General features: G+C 36.7%; 1 protein-coding gene across 2 annotated transcripts in view; it reads left to right on the forward strand.

Moving 5' to 3' along the window:
- Positions 1 to 18,444, forward strand: part of LOC101711183 (maltase-glucoamylase) — a 211,954-nt gene that overhangs the window by 136,436 nt on the left and 57,074 nt on the right. For both annotated transcript variants that reach the window (XM_087205928.1, XM_087205929.1), the window contains 5 exons: positions 6,080 to 6,129; positions 6,576 to 6,743; positions 8,459 to 8,611; positions 8,918 to 9,118; positions 18,052 to 18,206. In XM_087205928.1, the coding sequence (XP_087062054.1) occupies positions 6,080 to 6,129; positions 6,576 to 6,743; positions 8,459 to 8,611; positions 8,918 to 9,118; positions 18,052 to 18,206 (727 nt within the window). The remainder of the gene's footprint in view (positions 1 to 6,079; positions 6,130 to 6,575; positions 6,744 to 8,458; positions 8,612 to 8,917; positions 9,119 to 18,051; positions 18,207 to 18,444) is intronic.

Consider the following 18,444-nt stretch of genomic DNA (forward strand, 5'->3'; position numbering starts at 1 on the left):
ATGCTTTGTAAGCTCTTGAAAGACAATCATTTCAAGATTATAGTAAAAGGAGAAGTAAAAATGGGATCTTGGTCTCAGAAGCTCTGTTCGTAATGTTTTTTTCCTGAAAGTTTAGCTATAAAACACTTCATATTTGTATAATCAACAAAATTTGAATGTATTGAAGATGAAATGTGTATATATGTATTTTGTGTAATTTCACAGTTCAATGAACACATCTGTCGACACACGTGCTGTATATTAACGTTCAAAACTTGTTCTTCTAATTGAAAGTTTGTATACTTTTACAAACATCTCCTCCTTTCTCCCACCCTTCTGACTGTTACAACCACTGTTGTACCCTCTTCTTGTATCTGTCCAACTTTTTTCAGAATGCACATATGAATGTCCACATATAAATGAAATCATATAGTATTCAATTGTTCCTGGCTTATTTCACTTAGTATAGTGTGCTCCATCCTCATCCATGTTGTCACAAATGGCAGAATTTGCCTCTTTTTTATGCCTAAATAATGCTCTGGTGTGTGTATGTACCACAATTTATCTTTCCTTTCATCTGCTGTTGGACACTGCTTGTGTCCATATCTTGGCTATTTTTAAAACACTAATTGAAAATTTAAACCTAAGGGCTGAAACTATGAAATTCCCAAACATGAAGAAATTTTGTTTTGTTTTGTTTTTGAAAAATTAATTTTATTGGTACAATTTAGGTATACAACATAATGACATTCATCATTGGAAATTTGTACTTTTATGTAATCTATCTTGGTTCTTATTTTTTTCCCCATTCCTCTGCCCTCCCTTCAACCCCTCCACCCCTCCCTATTTATTTACAGAGACTTTGTTTTCATTTTCTCGCATTAATTCCATTCCCTTCTTTCCTTTCCCCTACCCCTTCCACTTCCGACTTATGTATAACTTGATTTTACAACAACAAATAAGATGTTACTCTCAGGAGCAGGAAAAATCACGTAGCACTTTTCAGGTCTTCAAGTCCCCTTTAGGCTATTTCCCCCAAGAATCTTGAATAAAATATTATCAGCAATAATGTGTGACAATGCCTGCTGTACTTCATTTTTCTTGCTTTATAATGAAAATATAAGGAGACATTCAAACATTTGAAGAATTTCTTAAATTCTGCTAACCAGACAAGCATATGAACATATGATGACTTTTAAACATATAAGTAAAGCTATTCATAATTTGCTGTACTATCAGCATTAAATTACAGTTACTTTGGAGCACAAATCAAGTGCGTTAAAGTAAGCCTGTAACATACATAAGGAACACCTCCCTATATTACATATGCAAATTACATTTCCATGTATAGTCTCTTCACTTTAATTTCAAAGTTACCTAACTCTGGAAGTCACTGCTAAAAGACTTCTCATGGTCCAAAGAGAAGGGAAAAAGGATATAACCAGGACTGATATATTATGTATGTGTGAGTGTTTGTTCAAAATGTAGCAGAGCAGAAGGGAATACAATTCTCATAATACAAGTCCTTAAGAAGAAGCATATTATGATAAACCTCTTCTTTAGGAAGGTTTCATTTCTGTCACTTATACCACAGGTTAAATTATATATTATGCCACCTTCAAGTAATAGTTGACACAAAAGAACGCAGAACCATCACAATGAGTCCCACTTAATGTAAATAGCTAGGCAGACCATCACTTCTCTACAAATTATTTCCTTTTTCTGGTTGTCACTAAAATACAGAGTTTTAATCCATAGCTTAATAATGAAGAGTCATACCCTGAGGTTGACACATATACCTAGCACTTCAGTCTAAGCTTGTCCATGTATAGAGCTGAAATCATTTCCAAGGTATGGCCTAACAGATGCCAGGGTTAGGTACTTTTTACTTTTTACAGATATTAAACTTCATCTTTTTTTTCCGCATTAAGTTTATTGGTACATTTTAGGTATAAAATACAGTTCCATTCATCATTGGTATCCTGTACCATTACATGAGTATCTTGATTCTTATTTTTTGCCCCTTCCCCTGCTCTCCCTTCACCCCCTCCACTCTTCCCTATTTGCAAAGACCTTGTTTCCATTTTTTTCTTTTCTCACATTTTTTCTTTTCCCTTCTTTCCTTTCCCCTACCCCTTCCACTTCCCCTGTTCCTTTAGAACTTTTCTTCCTATTACACAATATCAATTATACATTTTTAAAATTACAATATCAAGATCTAGCAGACATTACCACAGATTTTACAGAATTTAAAAGGCTATAGAAAGCATATTACAAAAATCTTTTTTGAAATAAATTTGACAACTTCTATGAAGTACCTTGGAAGACAAATTAATGAAACTAACTCTGGAGGAAATCTAAAATTTGAATAGCACCTATTAAAGAAAGTATATTCCTAGCTTGAAAACCTACCTATATGACAACAATAGGCTCATATACATTTTAACTGATAAATTATATCAAACATTTAAAGCAGGAAAAAGAAGGAACACTTCTCCCCTCATTTTAGGAACTCAACATTGTGCTAATCCTAAAACTGGATAAAGATAATAGAAGAAAAATGTATGAACATAGATATAAATTTGTTTAACAAAACAAACTATTAGAAGTCAGATCTGGCAGGATGTAGAAAGTGGTTTTGTTATAGGGATGGCAGTGTTGATTCAGCATTGGAAGATCCACCCCCAAAAGTCATCATTTTAACAGAGGAAAGGAAAAAGCCATATGATCCTGTCACTAGTTGGAGAGAGAGTATTGGACTAAATTCTACAGCTGTTCATGGTAAAAGCTATCAGGAGACTAGAAGTAGAACAGAACCTTCTCAACAGATCAAAGACATGTACTCCATACTTCCAGCTAAAACACCTTATATGAATGGAGAAGATACAATGCTTTCTCCCTAAGGTGGGGAACAAGGGCAGATATGCCTGCTCTTCACCTGTCCATTAAACTTTGAAACATAGGCCTAAACCAAAATAGTTTGGCAATAAAATGACACAATTAGGATAGGATTGGCAAGGTAGAAGCAAAATCTTTATATGTAGATGAAATGATCATCTATAGAGAAAATACTAAGAAATCTCTAGGAGCCCCTAGAACTTGTATTTGAATTTAGCAGGATTAGAAAACACAAGGTATATATAAAAACTCAGGTCTGTGTATACTTGCTATAAATGAAGAATTGGATATTGAAATTTAAAAGTTATGTAGGAGTACAAAGGACCTAGAAAAGTAAAAACAAAAACAAAAACAAAAAACAGTGTTGGAAGACGTTTAGTACCTAATTTTAAGAATTCCTCTAAAGCTACACTAATCAAGACAGTGTTGGTGTAAGGAAAGACATATAGATCATTGGAATAAAACAGAGAATCTAGAAATAGAACCACACATATATGGTCCACTGAGTTTTGAAAGATTATTTAACATTAGCATTTTATAGAATAAAAACTCAATTCAAGAGCAGAGGAAACGATAGTGTTTTCAGCAAATGGCACTAGAACACCTGGTATCCGTATATAAAAAATTAACCTCAACCCTTTATTTCCATACATAAAAATAACTTGAAAGGATCTATGAACCTAAATATGAAAGACTAAAACTATAAAACTTTAAGAAGAAATTATAAGGGAAAATGTTTATGAATTTAGGGTAGGCAAGAACCTCCTAGGATACAAAAAACATGATGTATAAAAGAAAAAAACTGATAAATGAGATTCCATCAAAATTTAGAACTTTAAATGACATCGTTAAAATGAAAAGTAGTCCTTAAACAGACCATATTTACAATGCATATAACCTATGACTAGAATATATAAAGAACTCTTACAGCTCATTAATAGACAACCCAATTAAAAAGTAGACACAAGAAGATGATAAATAGCACATCACAAGGAAAGGTGTACAACACTAGTATCGGAAAAATAATAATCAGTACAATAACAAGATTAAATTATACACTCATTAGGAAGATGAAGTTAAAAGTTTTAAAAGCCTTGTCATGACGTTTTCTTTTTGTTGGATTCTCCCCCTTTGCATTTAATTTGTCATGCCCAATGGATTCATTCTGTTGGGCTTCCTGGGGTTGTGATCCTCATTGTCTTTTCTTAGGATATTGTCTAAAACTTTTTGGAGTGCTGGTTTGGTATTCATGAAGTTCCTAAGGTGCTCTTTATCATGAAAATGTTTCATTTCTCCATCAGTTTTGAAAGATAGTTTTGCAGGGTACATCAGTCTGGGTTGGAGGCTGTTTTCCTTTAGGCCTTGAAATATGTCGCTCCAAACTCTTCTTGCCTTGAGGGTTTGCATTGAGAAGTCTGCTGTGATTCTGATGGGCTTTCTTTGTATGTGATTTGTTTCTTTTCTCTCACTGCTTGTAGAATTTTGTCCTTCTGTTGTGTTTCTGAAATCTTAACAATTATATGCCTATGTGTAGATTTTTTTTGATCAAGGCTGTTTGGAGTCTTATATGCCTCACTTATCTGTATGTAAAGTTCTTTTCCCCTATTTGGGAAGTTTTCTGCCATCACTTCTGTGAACAGTTTTTTTTTTATGTCATCTGCACTCTCTCCTGTTTCTTCATCAACTCTCATCAGTCTTATGTTATTCTTGTTTGTATTGTCTAGCAGCTGCTGGATTGATTTCTCATGGTCCCTTACAATTTTAAAATAATTTTTGTTTTCCTGGTCACTAATTGCAATCTTATCTTCTATATCTGAAACTCTGTCCTCACATTGGTTCATTCTGTTGTGTAGACTTTCAATGGAGTTTTTAATCTCCTGGAAATCTGTTTGTATCTGTTTTATGGATTCCATTTGTTTCCTATGTTGGGATTCTATCATGTTCCTCAGCTCCTCTATTTTTTTAATCTGTGTCCTCTCTAGATTTATTAATCATGTCTTGCACTATGGGCACAATCTCTGCTGTTATCTGAGAAATTATTTCTGATTTCTTTTTTTCCAGATCCTGTTTTGTTGCTAGTTCAGGTAGTCCAGGTGATTTTGTATCAGATTGTTCTGTCTCTTTTCTTTTGGTGTTGTTCTAGGTTATCTGAAAGTCTGTTTTTGAGGCTTGTTTACATGTCTTCTCATTTCCATGGGGAGGGGTCGGGTGCTGCTGGCACCCATGCAACTCACCTCCTCTGCCCCGGCAGTGGTGGAATGGCGTCTGGGAAGCCTCCTCCTGGGTGCTGGGATTGGCTCACCTTCTCTGCCCTGGGAGCAGTGGAATGGCAGCCGGGTATCCTTGTCCATGTGGAAATTTTTTTGATGTTGATTTTTGTCCATGTTTTCTTGGATATGACACCAAAAGGATAGGTAATGAATGCAAAAAATAAACATGTGTTGCTACATTAAAATAAAAAGCTTATGTGTAACAAAAGAAACCATCAAAAGAGTAAAAAGAGAACCCACAGAATTAAAGAACAAATATACAAACCACATATCTGATAAAAAGAATTAATATGAAAGCATATGAGGAGCTACTGAAACTCAATAACAACAGAATAAGTGACCTGAGTTAAAAATGAATCTGATATTCATTTTTCCATAGAAGACTTACAGCTGACCAAAAGGTATATGAAAAGATGCTGATCATCACTAAGAAGCAGAGAAATACTGATAAAAAATTACAGTGATATATCAGCTCAGAACTGTTAGGAGTTGTGCTATGGAAAAGAGAAGAGGTTTCAAGTGTTGCCAAGGTTGTGGAAAAATGGAATAATTTACAAACTCTTGGTAGAAATATAAATTTGTTCAGTCATTATAAAAAAGTAGAAGTTCCTCAAAATATTAAAAGTGGAACTACTATATGATCCAGCAATCCCATTTCTGGTGTATATCCAAAAAATGTATTCAGTCTATGAAAGAGATATATACAGTCTCATGTTCATTGCAGCATTACTCATAATAGCCATGATAGAGAAACAGTCCACATTTCTGATGAATGAATAAAGAAATTGTGGTAGATATACAATGGAATGTCATTCAGTCATTAAAGGAAGGAACTCCTGCCATCAGTGAGGCAGAGTCAGCTTTAAGGAGAGGCAGGTGAGATTTACTCTGTGGTGGGCAGGGAGTCTGAGTTGCCTTTTTTCTGCTTTCAGATACTGTGGCCAATAATGTTTACCTTTTGTATGAGTTTTCTGCCACCCAAGTGAGTACTGCATTTTTATGTATTTTAAGTGTGGGCTTTCATCTGACCATTAGAACATATGTGCGTGTGGATGTGTGTGAGTATGTTTTTAAGTTCATCAGCAGTAATGAGTACAGGTGAACACATTTCCCTTTGTGATTTAACTCCCGGTAGTTGCATTGTGTGTTCAATCAAAGGAGGCAGTGATATTAACAAATCAAAGCAGCTATTCTTTCTAATTATAGTTTTTCCAAATGTCTGTTTGTCTGCATATTGCTGATTTTTTCTTATACATAGTTCAATTTAAATAAGCTTATGATCCTTGAGTATGCATTAGTAGTGAAATCTGAAACATTCAGAGCCGTGGGAAGTATCTGGTCCTGGATTTAGCGTTTGTATGACTACATATGAGAATGTGCGTCTTACAGGCAAACCTTTGTGCTTCCTTGTGCTTAATTGTTTTGCAGAACCACTTGGATGTGAAGATTTCACAATCAACCTTCAAGGACCCCAATAACTTAGCATTTCAGGAGATTAAAATACTTGGGACACAGGAACCTACCAATGTTTCGGTGAAACACAATGGTGTCCTAACTGAAGCTTCTCCTAAAGTCACTTATGATCCTAACCTTAAGGTAAAAAGTCTATTTTGTTTATGTATTTATTTTATTATTCTTCATGGCTTTTTTTCTCTTGTCAAGGTTGCCTGGGTTCCTGAAGGATCAAAGTCCACTATGAGACCTGAATAGGGAAATCAGAGGGTTGGGACAGAACATGAGAATGAGGAGGCAGCCAGACCTAGAATGAATTGGGGAGGTTTGGAGAAAGGGTTATTCCATCCTCACTGTCTTCTCTGCATCTCAGTGTTCTGCTCTCTTTATTGACTTCATTTTTAGAGAAATAGTTGTAATCGACACAAGAGCAGAGTGAGCAATGTAAAGAATAGGATTAGAGGAAAAGGGCATTGAAAAATGTATGAATGATGGTAAAATGTAAAGGTGGAATGTAGAATTCTCATTAATTAAAATTGTGAGGGTCTTTTTTTTTTCATCTGTAGTGACACTTGCGCCAACACATATTGTCATATATGCTCAAGAAATATATTAAGAGAAACAATATATGATCCTATGAAATGGCTGATCCTTATGGTAATAACAAAGTACATTTTCATCATTTGTAATGAGGTCTGACCTTCTTAAACAGATTGTAGTCAGTTACTGTGATGCCTTAGCATTATAAAGACTTTTTATTCCAAGTCATCCTAATCACAAGTAATAAAGAGATTCTTGGCATTGGAGCTTATTTTCTGAGGGGCTTCCAAAATTTGTGGAAATAATTCTATTGAGACATCCACTATGATGACAGATTGATGATATTTGATATTTTGTTCCAAGAACACATATTGAGGATGAATCCATTATAATGCTATAAATAAAGAGTGTATGGTTGTTCATGTATATTGCTAAGCACAAACCACTGAAAAAAATTCATATGTGAGAACAAGCTCAATCCTGCTAACCAAATACATTAGTTAACATAAGAACAAAGGAACTCTTCCATTGCTTGAATTTTGGTAATGGGGAGACATAATTTATACACATAAAACAATTGAAAAGGGAGCAGTGAACACAAACCAACATTTTGGAGGTATTAGATTATGTATTATTTAATGATCAAAGCTTATTGAGATAGTTGAGCCAAGTTTCTTGGAGAAAGCAAGGGCCCTAAAGATCATGTATCATGTAGGGAATCATCAGCTTCGAGTGAGAGAAAAGTCTGAGGGGTAACAAATTGGGATTTTGTTCCTTGTTGATGTGTATAGAAGGTAGAGAGGTGCTGGTATAGGTTTAGAGACTATTAGGATTGAGGTCTTTTTTCAGTTGATAACAAACCCAAAGAATTTTAACAATTTGTCTAAGATTCCATACCAAAATAGGAATCAGACCACAGTCATACGATTCTGATATGTTGTTCCACCAAAGCAGACCAACAGAGACATTGGTTTGGGAAGTGAAGGGAAAGAAGATAAGCTCAGTTTGGGAGGAGCTGACTAAAAAAAGAAGGATAAGGGGAGACAAGAAAGGCAAAAAAAGGGGTGATCATAATGGCTTTTATTTGACCCACTTCATACTACAATGTATTGTACAACTTTTGACAGAGCAGTGACATTTACTGTGTTGCCACTGAACAGTCTCTACACAGCTCTGTTCATCTATAAGTTATAGCAACATATTAATTGGATTTGTGAGAGTCTACTATCATTTCCATTTGTTTTATTTTTTAAAAGTTTCAGATTTTGCAAGGCTTTTGTCCTGAGGCTGAATTTCTTGTGACCTCTCTATTCTTACAGGTTGCCATTATCTCAGAAATTAATCTTGTCCTGGGAGACACATACACGGTGGAGTGGAGCACAAACGTAAGGGACAGAGAAAAAATAGACTGTTACCCTGATGAGCATGGCCTTTCTGAAGCAAACTGCACTGCCCGTGGCTGTGTCTATGAAGTAAGCATGAGATGGTGTAATACTCACTAAAATCCTCTACTCTTAATCTACAGTTTCACCTATCTATTTACAATCCAGAGAAAGAAAGGGCTTGCATAGGAACCTGATCTGGGTGTGAGAGTAGTTACCCTGTTTTTAATAAGTGTTTTCTTCGGAGATCAATAATTTAAATTTTGCCACTACCATGTGATACCTAAGTAAAAAATGTGAGATGATGACTTTATCTCCATGTAAATTGCCTTTTCCAACAGTATTTGTTAACTCTGGGACCCTGTGCTAATCTGTGATATTGATTTGTAATTTCAGGAATCCAGTTCACCTGGGGTCCCTTTTTGCTATTTTGTCAACGAGTTGTACTCTGTCAGCAACGTTCAGTATGACTCACAGGGGGCCAGCGCTGACATCTCCTTAAAGTCTCCTCTTTATGCCTATGCCTTCCCCTCCACCCCTGTGAACCCCCTCCGCCTGCAAGTGACCTACCATAAGGATGAAATGCTGCAGTTTAAGGTAAACTCTGTACATGTATCTGGTATGGACACAGACCTTTTCGCTCCCATTATTGTTTTGTGTTTTTTTTAAATTTAAAGTAGACTTTAATAAGTTATTGAAGCATACATTTAAGATACATCTAGGCACACATGTAAGATAATAATAAAACATTAATAAAGAATGAAGAATTAACAGATAGAAATTGAATAATGTTTGATGAACTGAAGAACATTCAGTATTTTCAACTTATTTTTAAGGCCCTGATAATTTTGAACCCAAATAAAAACATTCAAGCCAAGATAATATTGACTAGTTTTTCTCATATATACAGATCCACAGATTCTAAACTAGACATTAAATTATTAATTTCACATATTAATTTATGGAATATATAAAAATGACCCCCATTAGCAAAAATGGAAATTCTAAAAATTCTCCAATATGATATACAAATGTACAATATGCATATGCTAATAATTAGTAGTAATCCAGCAAATGTCAAGTAAATCAGTGTTATATTGACTTGTATTCATGAGAATAGGCAAAAACAAAATTGTCTACTATGATGACATGTGGGAAAACAAGCCCCATTTTCTCCAAGTAAGAAAGTTAGTTTACTTTAGGAAAATGCTTGGATCATACTATCTAAAGCTTAACATATGCATATACATTTCTCATCCCAATAATTTCTAGGCAGACATTCAAATAATTTGAGTACATATTGAATGAGCAAGCATCTATTTATTTTTTTTTGGTATTAAATTCTTTTATTGGTACATTGTAGGTATACAACACAATTACATTTCTCATTGGGAATTGTACCTTTATATAATGCATCTTGGTTCTTATTTTTTCCCCATTCCTAGCCCTCCCTTCATGCCCTCCACCCTTCCCTATTTACAAAGACTTTATTTCCATTTTTTCCAATTCTCAGCATTTTTCCTTTCCCTTCTTTCCTTTCCTCTGCCCCTCCCAATACCCCTACCCCTTTGGACCTTTTCTTCCTATTTTACATTGTCGATTATTCATTCTAATCATTGGTAAATTTTAGGTATACAATATAGTGACATTCATCATTGGAAATTTGCACCTTTACATAGTCTCTCTTGGTTCTTATTTTTCACCCTTGCCCGGCCCTCCCTTCAACCCCTCCATCCCTCCCTATTTACAAAGATTTTGTTCCTATTTTTCCATTTTCTCATATTAATCCCATTCCCTTCTGTCCTTTCCCCTAGCCCTCCCACTTCCTTCCCCTTTGCCCCTTTTCTTCCTATTTCACATTACGTATTATACATTTAGTCCTTATTTACACTTTCAGTTTCTCACACCAGAAAAACTATTTGGTATTTACACATGTGTCCTATTTATTTCACTTAAGAGTATCACCTCAATGTGCATCCACTTAGCTATAAATGTCTCTAATTTCTCATTTTTTATGGCTGAGTAGTACTCCATTTTATAAAAAAAACCCACATTTTCTTTCTCCAGTCTCCAGTTGATGGGCATTTGGGCTGTTTCCAAGTTTTAGCTATTACAAACTGTGCTGCTATGAACATGGGTGCACATATATCACTGTGGTATGATTCTTTTAATTCTTTGGGGAAGATCCCCAGCAGTGGAATAGTAGGGTCAAATGGGACTTCCAGTCCTAGTTCTTTGAGGTATCTCCATACTGACTTCCACAGTGGTTGCACCAGTCTGCACTCCCACCAGCAGTGGAGTAGGGTTCCTCTTTTCCCACAGCCCCGCCAGCATGTGTTATTGGTTGATTTCATGATAGCAGCCATTCTTTCTGGAGTGAGCTGGAATCTCAGCGTTGTTTTCATTTGCATCTCTCGAATGACCAGTGATGTTGAACATTTTTTCATGTATTTATTTGCTATTTCTACTTCTTTGTCTGAGAAATGTCTGTTCATTTCAGATGCCCATTTTTGGATTGGGTCTTTCAATTTGGGAGGTCTGATCTTTTTAAGTTCTTTATAGATTCGAGATAGTAGACCTTTGTCTGAGGAAGAGCAGGTGAAGATTTTTTCCCACATTGTGGGTTGTCTCTTCACACTGCTGGTGGTTTCTCTTGCTGTGCAGAAGCCTTTTAATAAGAAGAGATCCCATTTGTTGATTGTTTGTGCTAGTTCACAGGCAACTGAGGTTTTGTTCATAAAATCTTTTCCTACACCAATGTCTTCAAGGGTTCTACCTAATCTCTGTTCCAACTGGTTCAGAGTTTCTATTTTAATATTTAGATCTTTAATCCATTTTGATTTTAGTTTAGTGCATGGTGAGAGATACAGGTCTAGTTTTAATCTTTGGCAAGTTGAAGCCCAGTTTTTCCAGCACCTTTTATTAAAGAGGCTATCTTTCCTCCAGTGAGGGTGTTTGGCTCCTTTGTCGAAGATGAGGTGGCTGAGTGTGTCTGGTGTTGTTTCTGCATCTTCTAGTCTGTTCCACTGGTCCTCAGGTCTGTTTCTTTGCCAGTACCATGCTGTTTTTATCACAATAGCTTTGTAGTATAGTTGCAGGTTGGGGATTGTCATTCCCTCTGCCGTGTCTCTGTTACCTAGAATTGCTTTTGCTATTCTGGGTCTCTTCTTATTCCAAATGAAGTTTTGGATTGCTTTCTTGAGGTCTATGAAGTATGCTGCTGGGATCTCAATTGGAATTGCATTAAATCTATATAGCAGTTTTGGAAGTATGGCCATTTTCACTATATTAATCCTTCCTACCCAGGAGCAGGGGATATCTGTCTATTTTCTGATATCATCTTCAATCTCTCTTTTCAGAGTGCTATCGTTTTCAGAGGTCTTTGATTTCTTTCATTAGGTTGATTCCTAGGGATTTCAGTTTTTTGGATGCTATTGTGAAAGGAATTATTTGCCCTATTTCTCTCTCAGTGAGTCTGTCATTGGTGTAGAGGAAAGCTATTGATTTGTGTGTGTTGACCTTGTAACCAGCTACTTGACTGAATTTGGTTATTAAGTCTAGAAGACTTTTGGTGGAGTTCTTGGGGTCTTCTATATAGAGTATCATGTCATCTGCAAATAATGACAATTTGACTTCTTCATTTCCTATCTTTATTCCTTTTATTTCTTTCTCTTGCCTAATTGCCATGGCTAATGTTTCCAAAACTATATTGAACAAGAGTGGTGATAGTGGACATCCTTGTCTTGTTCCTGATTTGAGTGTGAAGGATTTCAGTTTTTGACCATTTAGTATGATATTGGCTGTTGGTTTTTCATAGATGGCTTCCATCAGTTTGAGGTAGAGACCATCTATTCCAATTTTTTGTAGGGTTTTTATCACAAATGCATGTTGGATTTTGTCAAATGCTTTTTCTGCATCTATGGAGATAATCATATGGTTTTTGTCCTTGGCTCTATTGATATAATGTATTACATTGATTGATTTGTGTATGTTGAACCATCCCTGCATCCCTGAGATGAATCCCACTTGATCAGGGTGTATGATCTTCTTGATGATCTTCTGCATTCTATTTGCCAGTATCTTATTAAGGATTAAGGATTCTTATTATGTTCATTAGTGAGATTGGCCTATAGTTCTCCTTTTCAGTTGGGTCTTTCTCTGCTTTGGGGATCAAGGTGATGCTTGCTTCCAGGAATGAATTTGGGAGCATTGCTTTCCTTTCAATTTCATTGAAGAGTTTAAACAGTAGTGGCAGTAGTTCCTCTCTAAATGTCTTGTAGAATTCAGCAGTGAAGCCATCAGGGCCCAGGCTTTTCTTAGTTGTTAAGTTTTTAATTATGTTTTCAATTTCATTGGTTGATATTGGGTTGTTTAGAATTTTTAGGTCTTCTTCATTCAACTTTGGTAATTCATATGTATCTAGGAATCTGTCCATTTCTTCTGTGTTTTCCATCTTATTGGCATATAGGTCCTGGAAGTAGGTATTGATGATCCTCTGGATTTCTGCTGGGTCTGTTGTCATTTCACCCTTTTCATTCCTAATGGCACGCATTTGGGCCTTTTTGTTCCTTTTTTCTGACAAGGTTGGCTAAGGGTTTGTCAATTTTGTTGATTCTTTCGAAGAACCAACTCTTGGCTTCATTAATTTTTTGTATCATTCTCTTAGTCTCCATTGCATTGATTTCTCCTCTGATCTTTATAATTTCCTCCCTTGTATGAGCTTTAGGGTTGTCCTGCTCTTCTTTTTCTATAAGCTTGAGGTTCAGCATCAGGTTGTTTAATTGGGCTCGTTCTGTTTTCCTAATATGTGTATTCACTGCTATGAATTTCCCTCATAAGACTGCTTTCATTGTGTCCCATAGATTCCGATATGTTGTATTGTCATTGTCATTTAAGTGAAGGAACTGTGTGATTTCTTCTTTAATTTCCTCTGTGACCCATTGGTTATTCAGAAGTGTGTTGTTCAATTTCCACGTGTTTATGAAATTTTTTGTTTCTTTTGCTATGGATCTCCAATTTCATCACACTATGGTCCGATAATATACAGGGGATAACTTCAATTCCTTTGCACTTACTTAAACATGTTCTCTGTGTGAGTATGTGGTCTATTTTGGAGAATGACCCATGTGCAGATGAGAAGAATGTGTATTGTGATTTTGTGGGGTGGAAGACTCTGTAAACATCTGTTAAGTTCATTTGTTCAAGAGTTCGATTGAGTTCTAGTATTTCATTCCTTATTTTTAGCCTAGTTGATCTATCTATTTGTGACAGTGAGGTGTTGAGGTCTCCCACTACAACTGTATTAGTGCATATATGACTTTTCATGTCCGTTAGTATTTGTTTTATATAGTTGGGTGCACTAGTGTTTGGTGCATAGATATTTATGATTGTCATCTCTTCCTCTTGGACTCTTCCCTTTACAAGGATGTAGTGTCCTTCTTCGTCTCTCTTAATCAGTGTTGGTTTGAAGTCTACTTGATCTGCAAAGAGGATAGCTACTCCTGCTTTTTTTGGGGTTCCCGATGCATGGAGTATTGTTTTCCACCCTTTAACTTTCAGTCTATGAGTTTCATTTTGAAGTGTGTTTCTTGTATGCAGCATATTGTTGGATTTTGCTTCTTGACCCATTCTGCCAGTCTGTTTCTTTTGATTGGTGAACTGAGACCATTAACATTGATGGTTATAACTGAAACATATTGACTTGTCATTGCCATGACTTTTTCTTTTTGTTGGGTTCTCCCCCTTTACATTTAATTTCTTATCATGCCAGATGGGTTCATTCTGCTTTGCTTCCTGGGGTTGTGATCCTCAAGGTCTATTCCTAGGATATTGTGTAAAATTCTTTGGAGTGCTGGTTTGGTATTCACAAAGTTCCTAAGGTGCTCTTTGTCATGAAAGTATCTTATTTCTCCACCCATTTTGAAAGATAGTTTTGCAGGGTACAACAACCTGGGTTGGAGGCTGTTTTCTTTTAGGGCTTGGAATATGTCACTCCAAGCTCCTGTTGCCTTGATGGTTTGTGTTGAGAAGTCTGCTGTGATTCTGATGGACTTTCCTTTGTATGTGATTTGTTTCTTTTCTCTTACTGCTTGGAGAACTTTGTTCTTCTGATGTGTTTCTGGAATCTTAACAATTATATGCCTATGTGTAGTTTTTTTTTGATCAAGGCTATTTGGAGTCCTATATGCCTCATTTATCTGTATGTCAAGCTCTTTTCCCCTGCTTGGGAAGTTTTCTGCCATTATTTCTGTGAACAGTTTTTTTTATGTCATCTGCACTCTTTCCTGTTTCTTCATTGAGCCCAATCAGTCTTATGTTATTCTTTTTTGCATCATCTAGCAGCTGCTGGATTGATTTCTCATGTTCCCTTATAATTTTAAAGCAATTTTTCTTTTCCTGGTCACTAATTGCAATCTTATCTTCTATATCTGAAATTCTGTCCTCACATTGGCTCATTCTGCTGTGTAGACTTTCAATGGAGTTTTTCATGTCCTGGAAATCTATTTGCATCTGTTTTATGGATTCCATTTGTTTCTTCTGTTGGGATTCCATCATGTTCCTCAGCTCCTCTCTAGATTTATTAATCATGTCTTGCACTAGAGGCACAATTTCTCCTGTTATCTGAGAGATTATTTCTGATTTCATTTTTTCCAGATCCCCTTTTGTTGCCAGTTCAGTGGGTCCAGGTGGTTGAGTATCGGAGTGTTCCATCTCATTTCCCTTTGTGGTTGCTGTAGGTGATCTGGAAGTCTGGTTTTGAGACTTATTTACGTGTTTTCTCATTTCGACAGGGGCCAGGAGCAGTGGTAGGGATGGTGACCCAAAAGCCCTTTCCTGTGGACTGGGAGCAGATGGAGGGATGGTGGCCGGAAAGCCCCTTCCTCTGGACCAGGAGCAGTGGGATGGTGGCTCAGAAGCCTCTCCTTCTGGGTCGGGAGCGGTGGGAGGGATGGTGGCCTGGAAGCCCCTTCCTCTGGGCCAGGAGCAGCGGGACAGAAGGTGGCCCAAAGCCCTTTCCTCTGAGCTGGGAGCAGCGGGAGGGATGGTGACCGGGAAGTCCCTTCCTCTGGACCAGGAGCAGTGGGATGACGGCACAGAAGCCCCTACCTCTGTGCTGGGAACAGCGGGACAGTACCTTGGTCTGGTGGTCTGGTGTCCTCTGCGTCTTTGTAGTGTGGAACCAGGTGGCTGCCTGTCTGCAGTGGGGTAGTTCGGTGTCTTCTGTGTGACTCAGGACCTCAATAGGGTGTGCACAGACCTTCCTGTGTGCAGCGGGCTGATTCGGCGTGTTCTGTTGGACTCAGGACCTTGGTAGGGCATGGGCAGACCTGCCTGTCTCTCCCATTATTGTTTTTTTCTGGTACTGGGAATTGAACCCAGGGTCTTCACATTGAGCTACCTCCCCATCCCATATTTTTGTTTTTTAAGTGTAAAACTGGGTCTCTCTAAGTCACTCAATTGCCTAGAAAGGGCTTGAATTTATATTTCTCCTGACTCAGCCTCCCAGAGTACTGGAATTATAGGCAAGTGCCACCATGCCTGGCTTCCACTTCTTTTTGCTATTGAAGGTTCATAAACTTAAAATAAGTTTACTCTTTTGTTTGTTTGTTTGTTTCAGTACTCAGGATTTTAGCACTAAACTACAACCCTAGGGCAGGGTCTCCCTAAGTTGCTAAATTCTCTGACCTGGGCTTGAATTTGTGACCATCGTGCCTCAGTCTCCCAGAGTACTGGGATTACAGGCATGTGCTACCACACTAGCTAGTTTTCTCTTTTAAATTCTGTGCTGCAGCAGACTAGATCATAATCCTACCAAAAAGAACAGTGAGGAAAAAATGATAGAACACTGAGATCTGTCCTAATTTGCATTTGAAGAGTTTATTAAGGCTACTTTAGGGAAAATAGTTGTGAGAATGAGAAGTGGAGAGGACATTTAGGAGTCTTCCCTTTAGGTAGGTCAGGTGAGAGCTTGATGCTCTTTTCTTTGCGTCCTCACCAGATCTGGGTAAACCTATAGGTTTAACATGAGTGAACTTGATTGTATTTCTCACATGAGTACTCTTCCTTTTGATAATACAGTAGCTGTCTTCCAAATCTATGTATCTTTCTGAGCCCAAGTAATGCTCTATGTCTTTGGGTTCCTTGTTTCCACACCAAAATGTTTTAATCTTGATTCCATTCTTGGTTAATGCCTACAGAACTTTTAATACTCAGGCTGTATTTCTCACATGAGACTAGCTCAGTCTCCCAGGAACAATGGGAAGGATTTTGTTCTCTATAATCTCACAGAATTTCTACATAGTTCTGCATTATCTCACATCACTCAAGTATTGTAAATACCTCCCCTTTTCATGTTAGCATGTGAATTTCTTTTAGCTCATATTCTTAGTGTCTAGTATATACACTATAAAGCAGTGGATGTTGTGCATATTCAGTGGATTAAATTTTGTATCATTTTCAGCAAGGACATCTATGATTTTTTTAAGCAAAATAGTTCATGGGGGATGATATTACAATTCTGAGGTTTTCAGGTATTCACAAAACTCATATTCTTGCACACACAAATGAAGAATATATTTATAAATACCACACTGATTTTTAAAATAATTTTTCAAGTTAGTGCCAATGTCAAAATGAATGTGTTACTGAGGCCTTAAAAATGAAGAATGACCTCAATATGCATCCATTTAGCTATAAATATCTCTAGTTTCTTGTTCTTTATGGCTGAGTAGTATTCCATTTTATAAAAAAAAGTATCTTCTTTATCCAATTTCCAGTTGAGGCCATACTCTTAAGTGAAATAAATAGGACACACATGTAAATACTGAATAGTCTCTCCAGTGTGAGAAACTAAAAGTATAAATAAGGATTAAAATGATTAAAATGAATAATTGATAATTTGAAATGGGAAGAAAAGGTCCAAAGGGGTAGGGGAAGTGGGAGGGGAAGAGGAAGGAAAGAAGGGAAAGGAAAAATTATGAGAAAAGAAAAAAATGGAAACAAAGTCTATGTAAATAAGGAAGGGCTCAGAGGTATGGGGGAAAAATAAGAATCAAGATACATCATGTACAAGTACAAGCACCCAATGATAAGTGTAAATGTATTGTATACCTAAAATGTACCAATAAAAGAATTTAAGCAAAGGAAAAGGGAAGAATGATAGAATCAAATCCACCAGATTCGTACAGAAGACAAATATATCATATCTAGACTACCAAGAAAGTCAAGGAACTATTTTGTCTAAATGGTTTTTTTCATTGACAGTAATACTCGTGCACCTCTATAGTGTTCATTGTAATGCTTTGATACATTTATACATTGTGAATTTTCTTGATCATTTCAGATATATCTCATTTCTTTGTAATCCTTTCTTTGTATGTCTTCAAGTAGGCTTCTTGAGGATATTCAAATTCATACCTTCTAGCTATTTTGAATTCTACAGTACAATATTGTTAACTACAGTCATGCCTGTATACAGAGCTTATTTCTCATTTCTTTATCCTCACCTAAAATGTATTTCCTCTCCCTAGATTTATGACCCCAACAACAATCGCTATGAAGTCCCAGTCCCTCTGAACATACCCAGGGTTCCATCCAGCACCTCTGAGAGCCGGCTCTATGATGTCCTCATTACAAAGAATCCATTTGGGATAGTGATTCGCCGGAAGAGTACAGGCACTGTAATGTAAGTGTCTTCTAGTCTGATTCCGATTTTCTGGTTACTTGTATGTTCCTTGCAGATACTCGGGCTCAAAGTCCTTGTGGATACTCCGGTTCAAAGCATGACATCGCCCCATTTCCGGATCCATGAATAAGTTATTTGCTTCAGGTCTATTCTAATCAGAAATCTTTTGGACTGTGACATTTACATGTTCCTGTGAATTCAATATTATATGCCTTTAATAATTTTAAATAGAGGGCAT

The sequence above is a fragment of the Heterocephalus glaber genome, unplaced genomic scaffold (genome assembly GCF_053883595.1).
Source record: "Heterocephalus glaber isolate CG9 unplaced genomic scaffold, H.glaber_assembly_v1.0 deba00000621, whole genome shotgun sequence".
Classification (NCBI taxonomy): Eukaryota; Metazoa; Chordata; class Mammalia; order Rodentia; family Bathyergidae; genus Heterocephalus; species Heterocephalus glaber.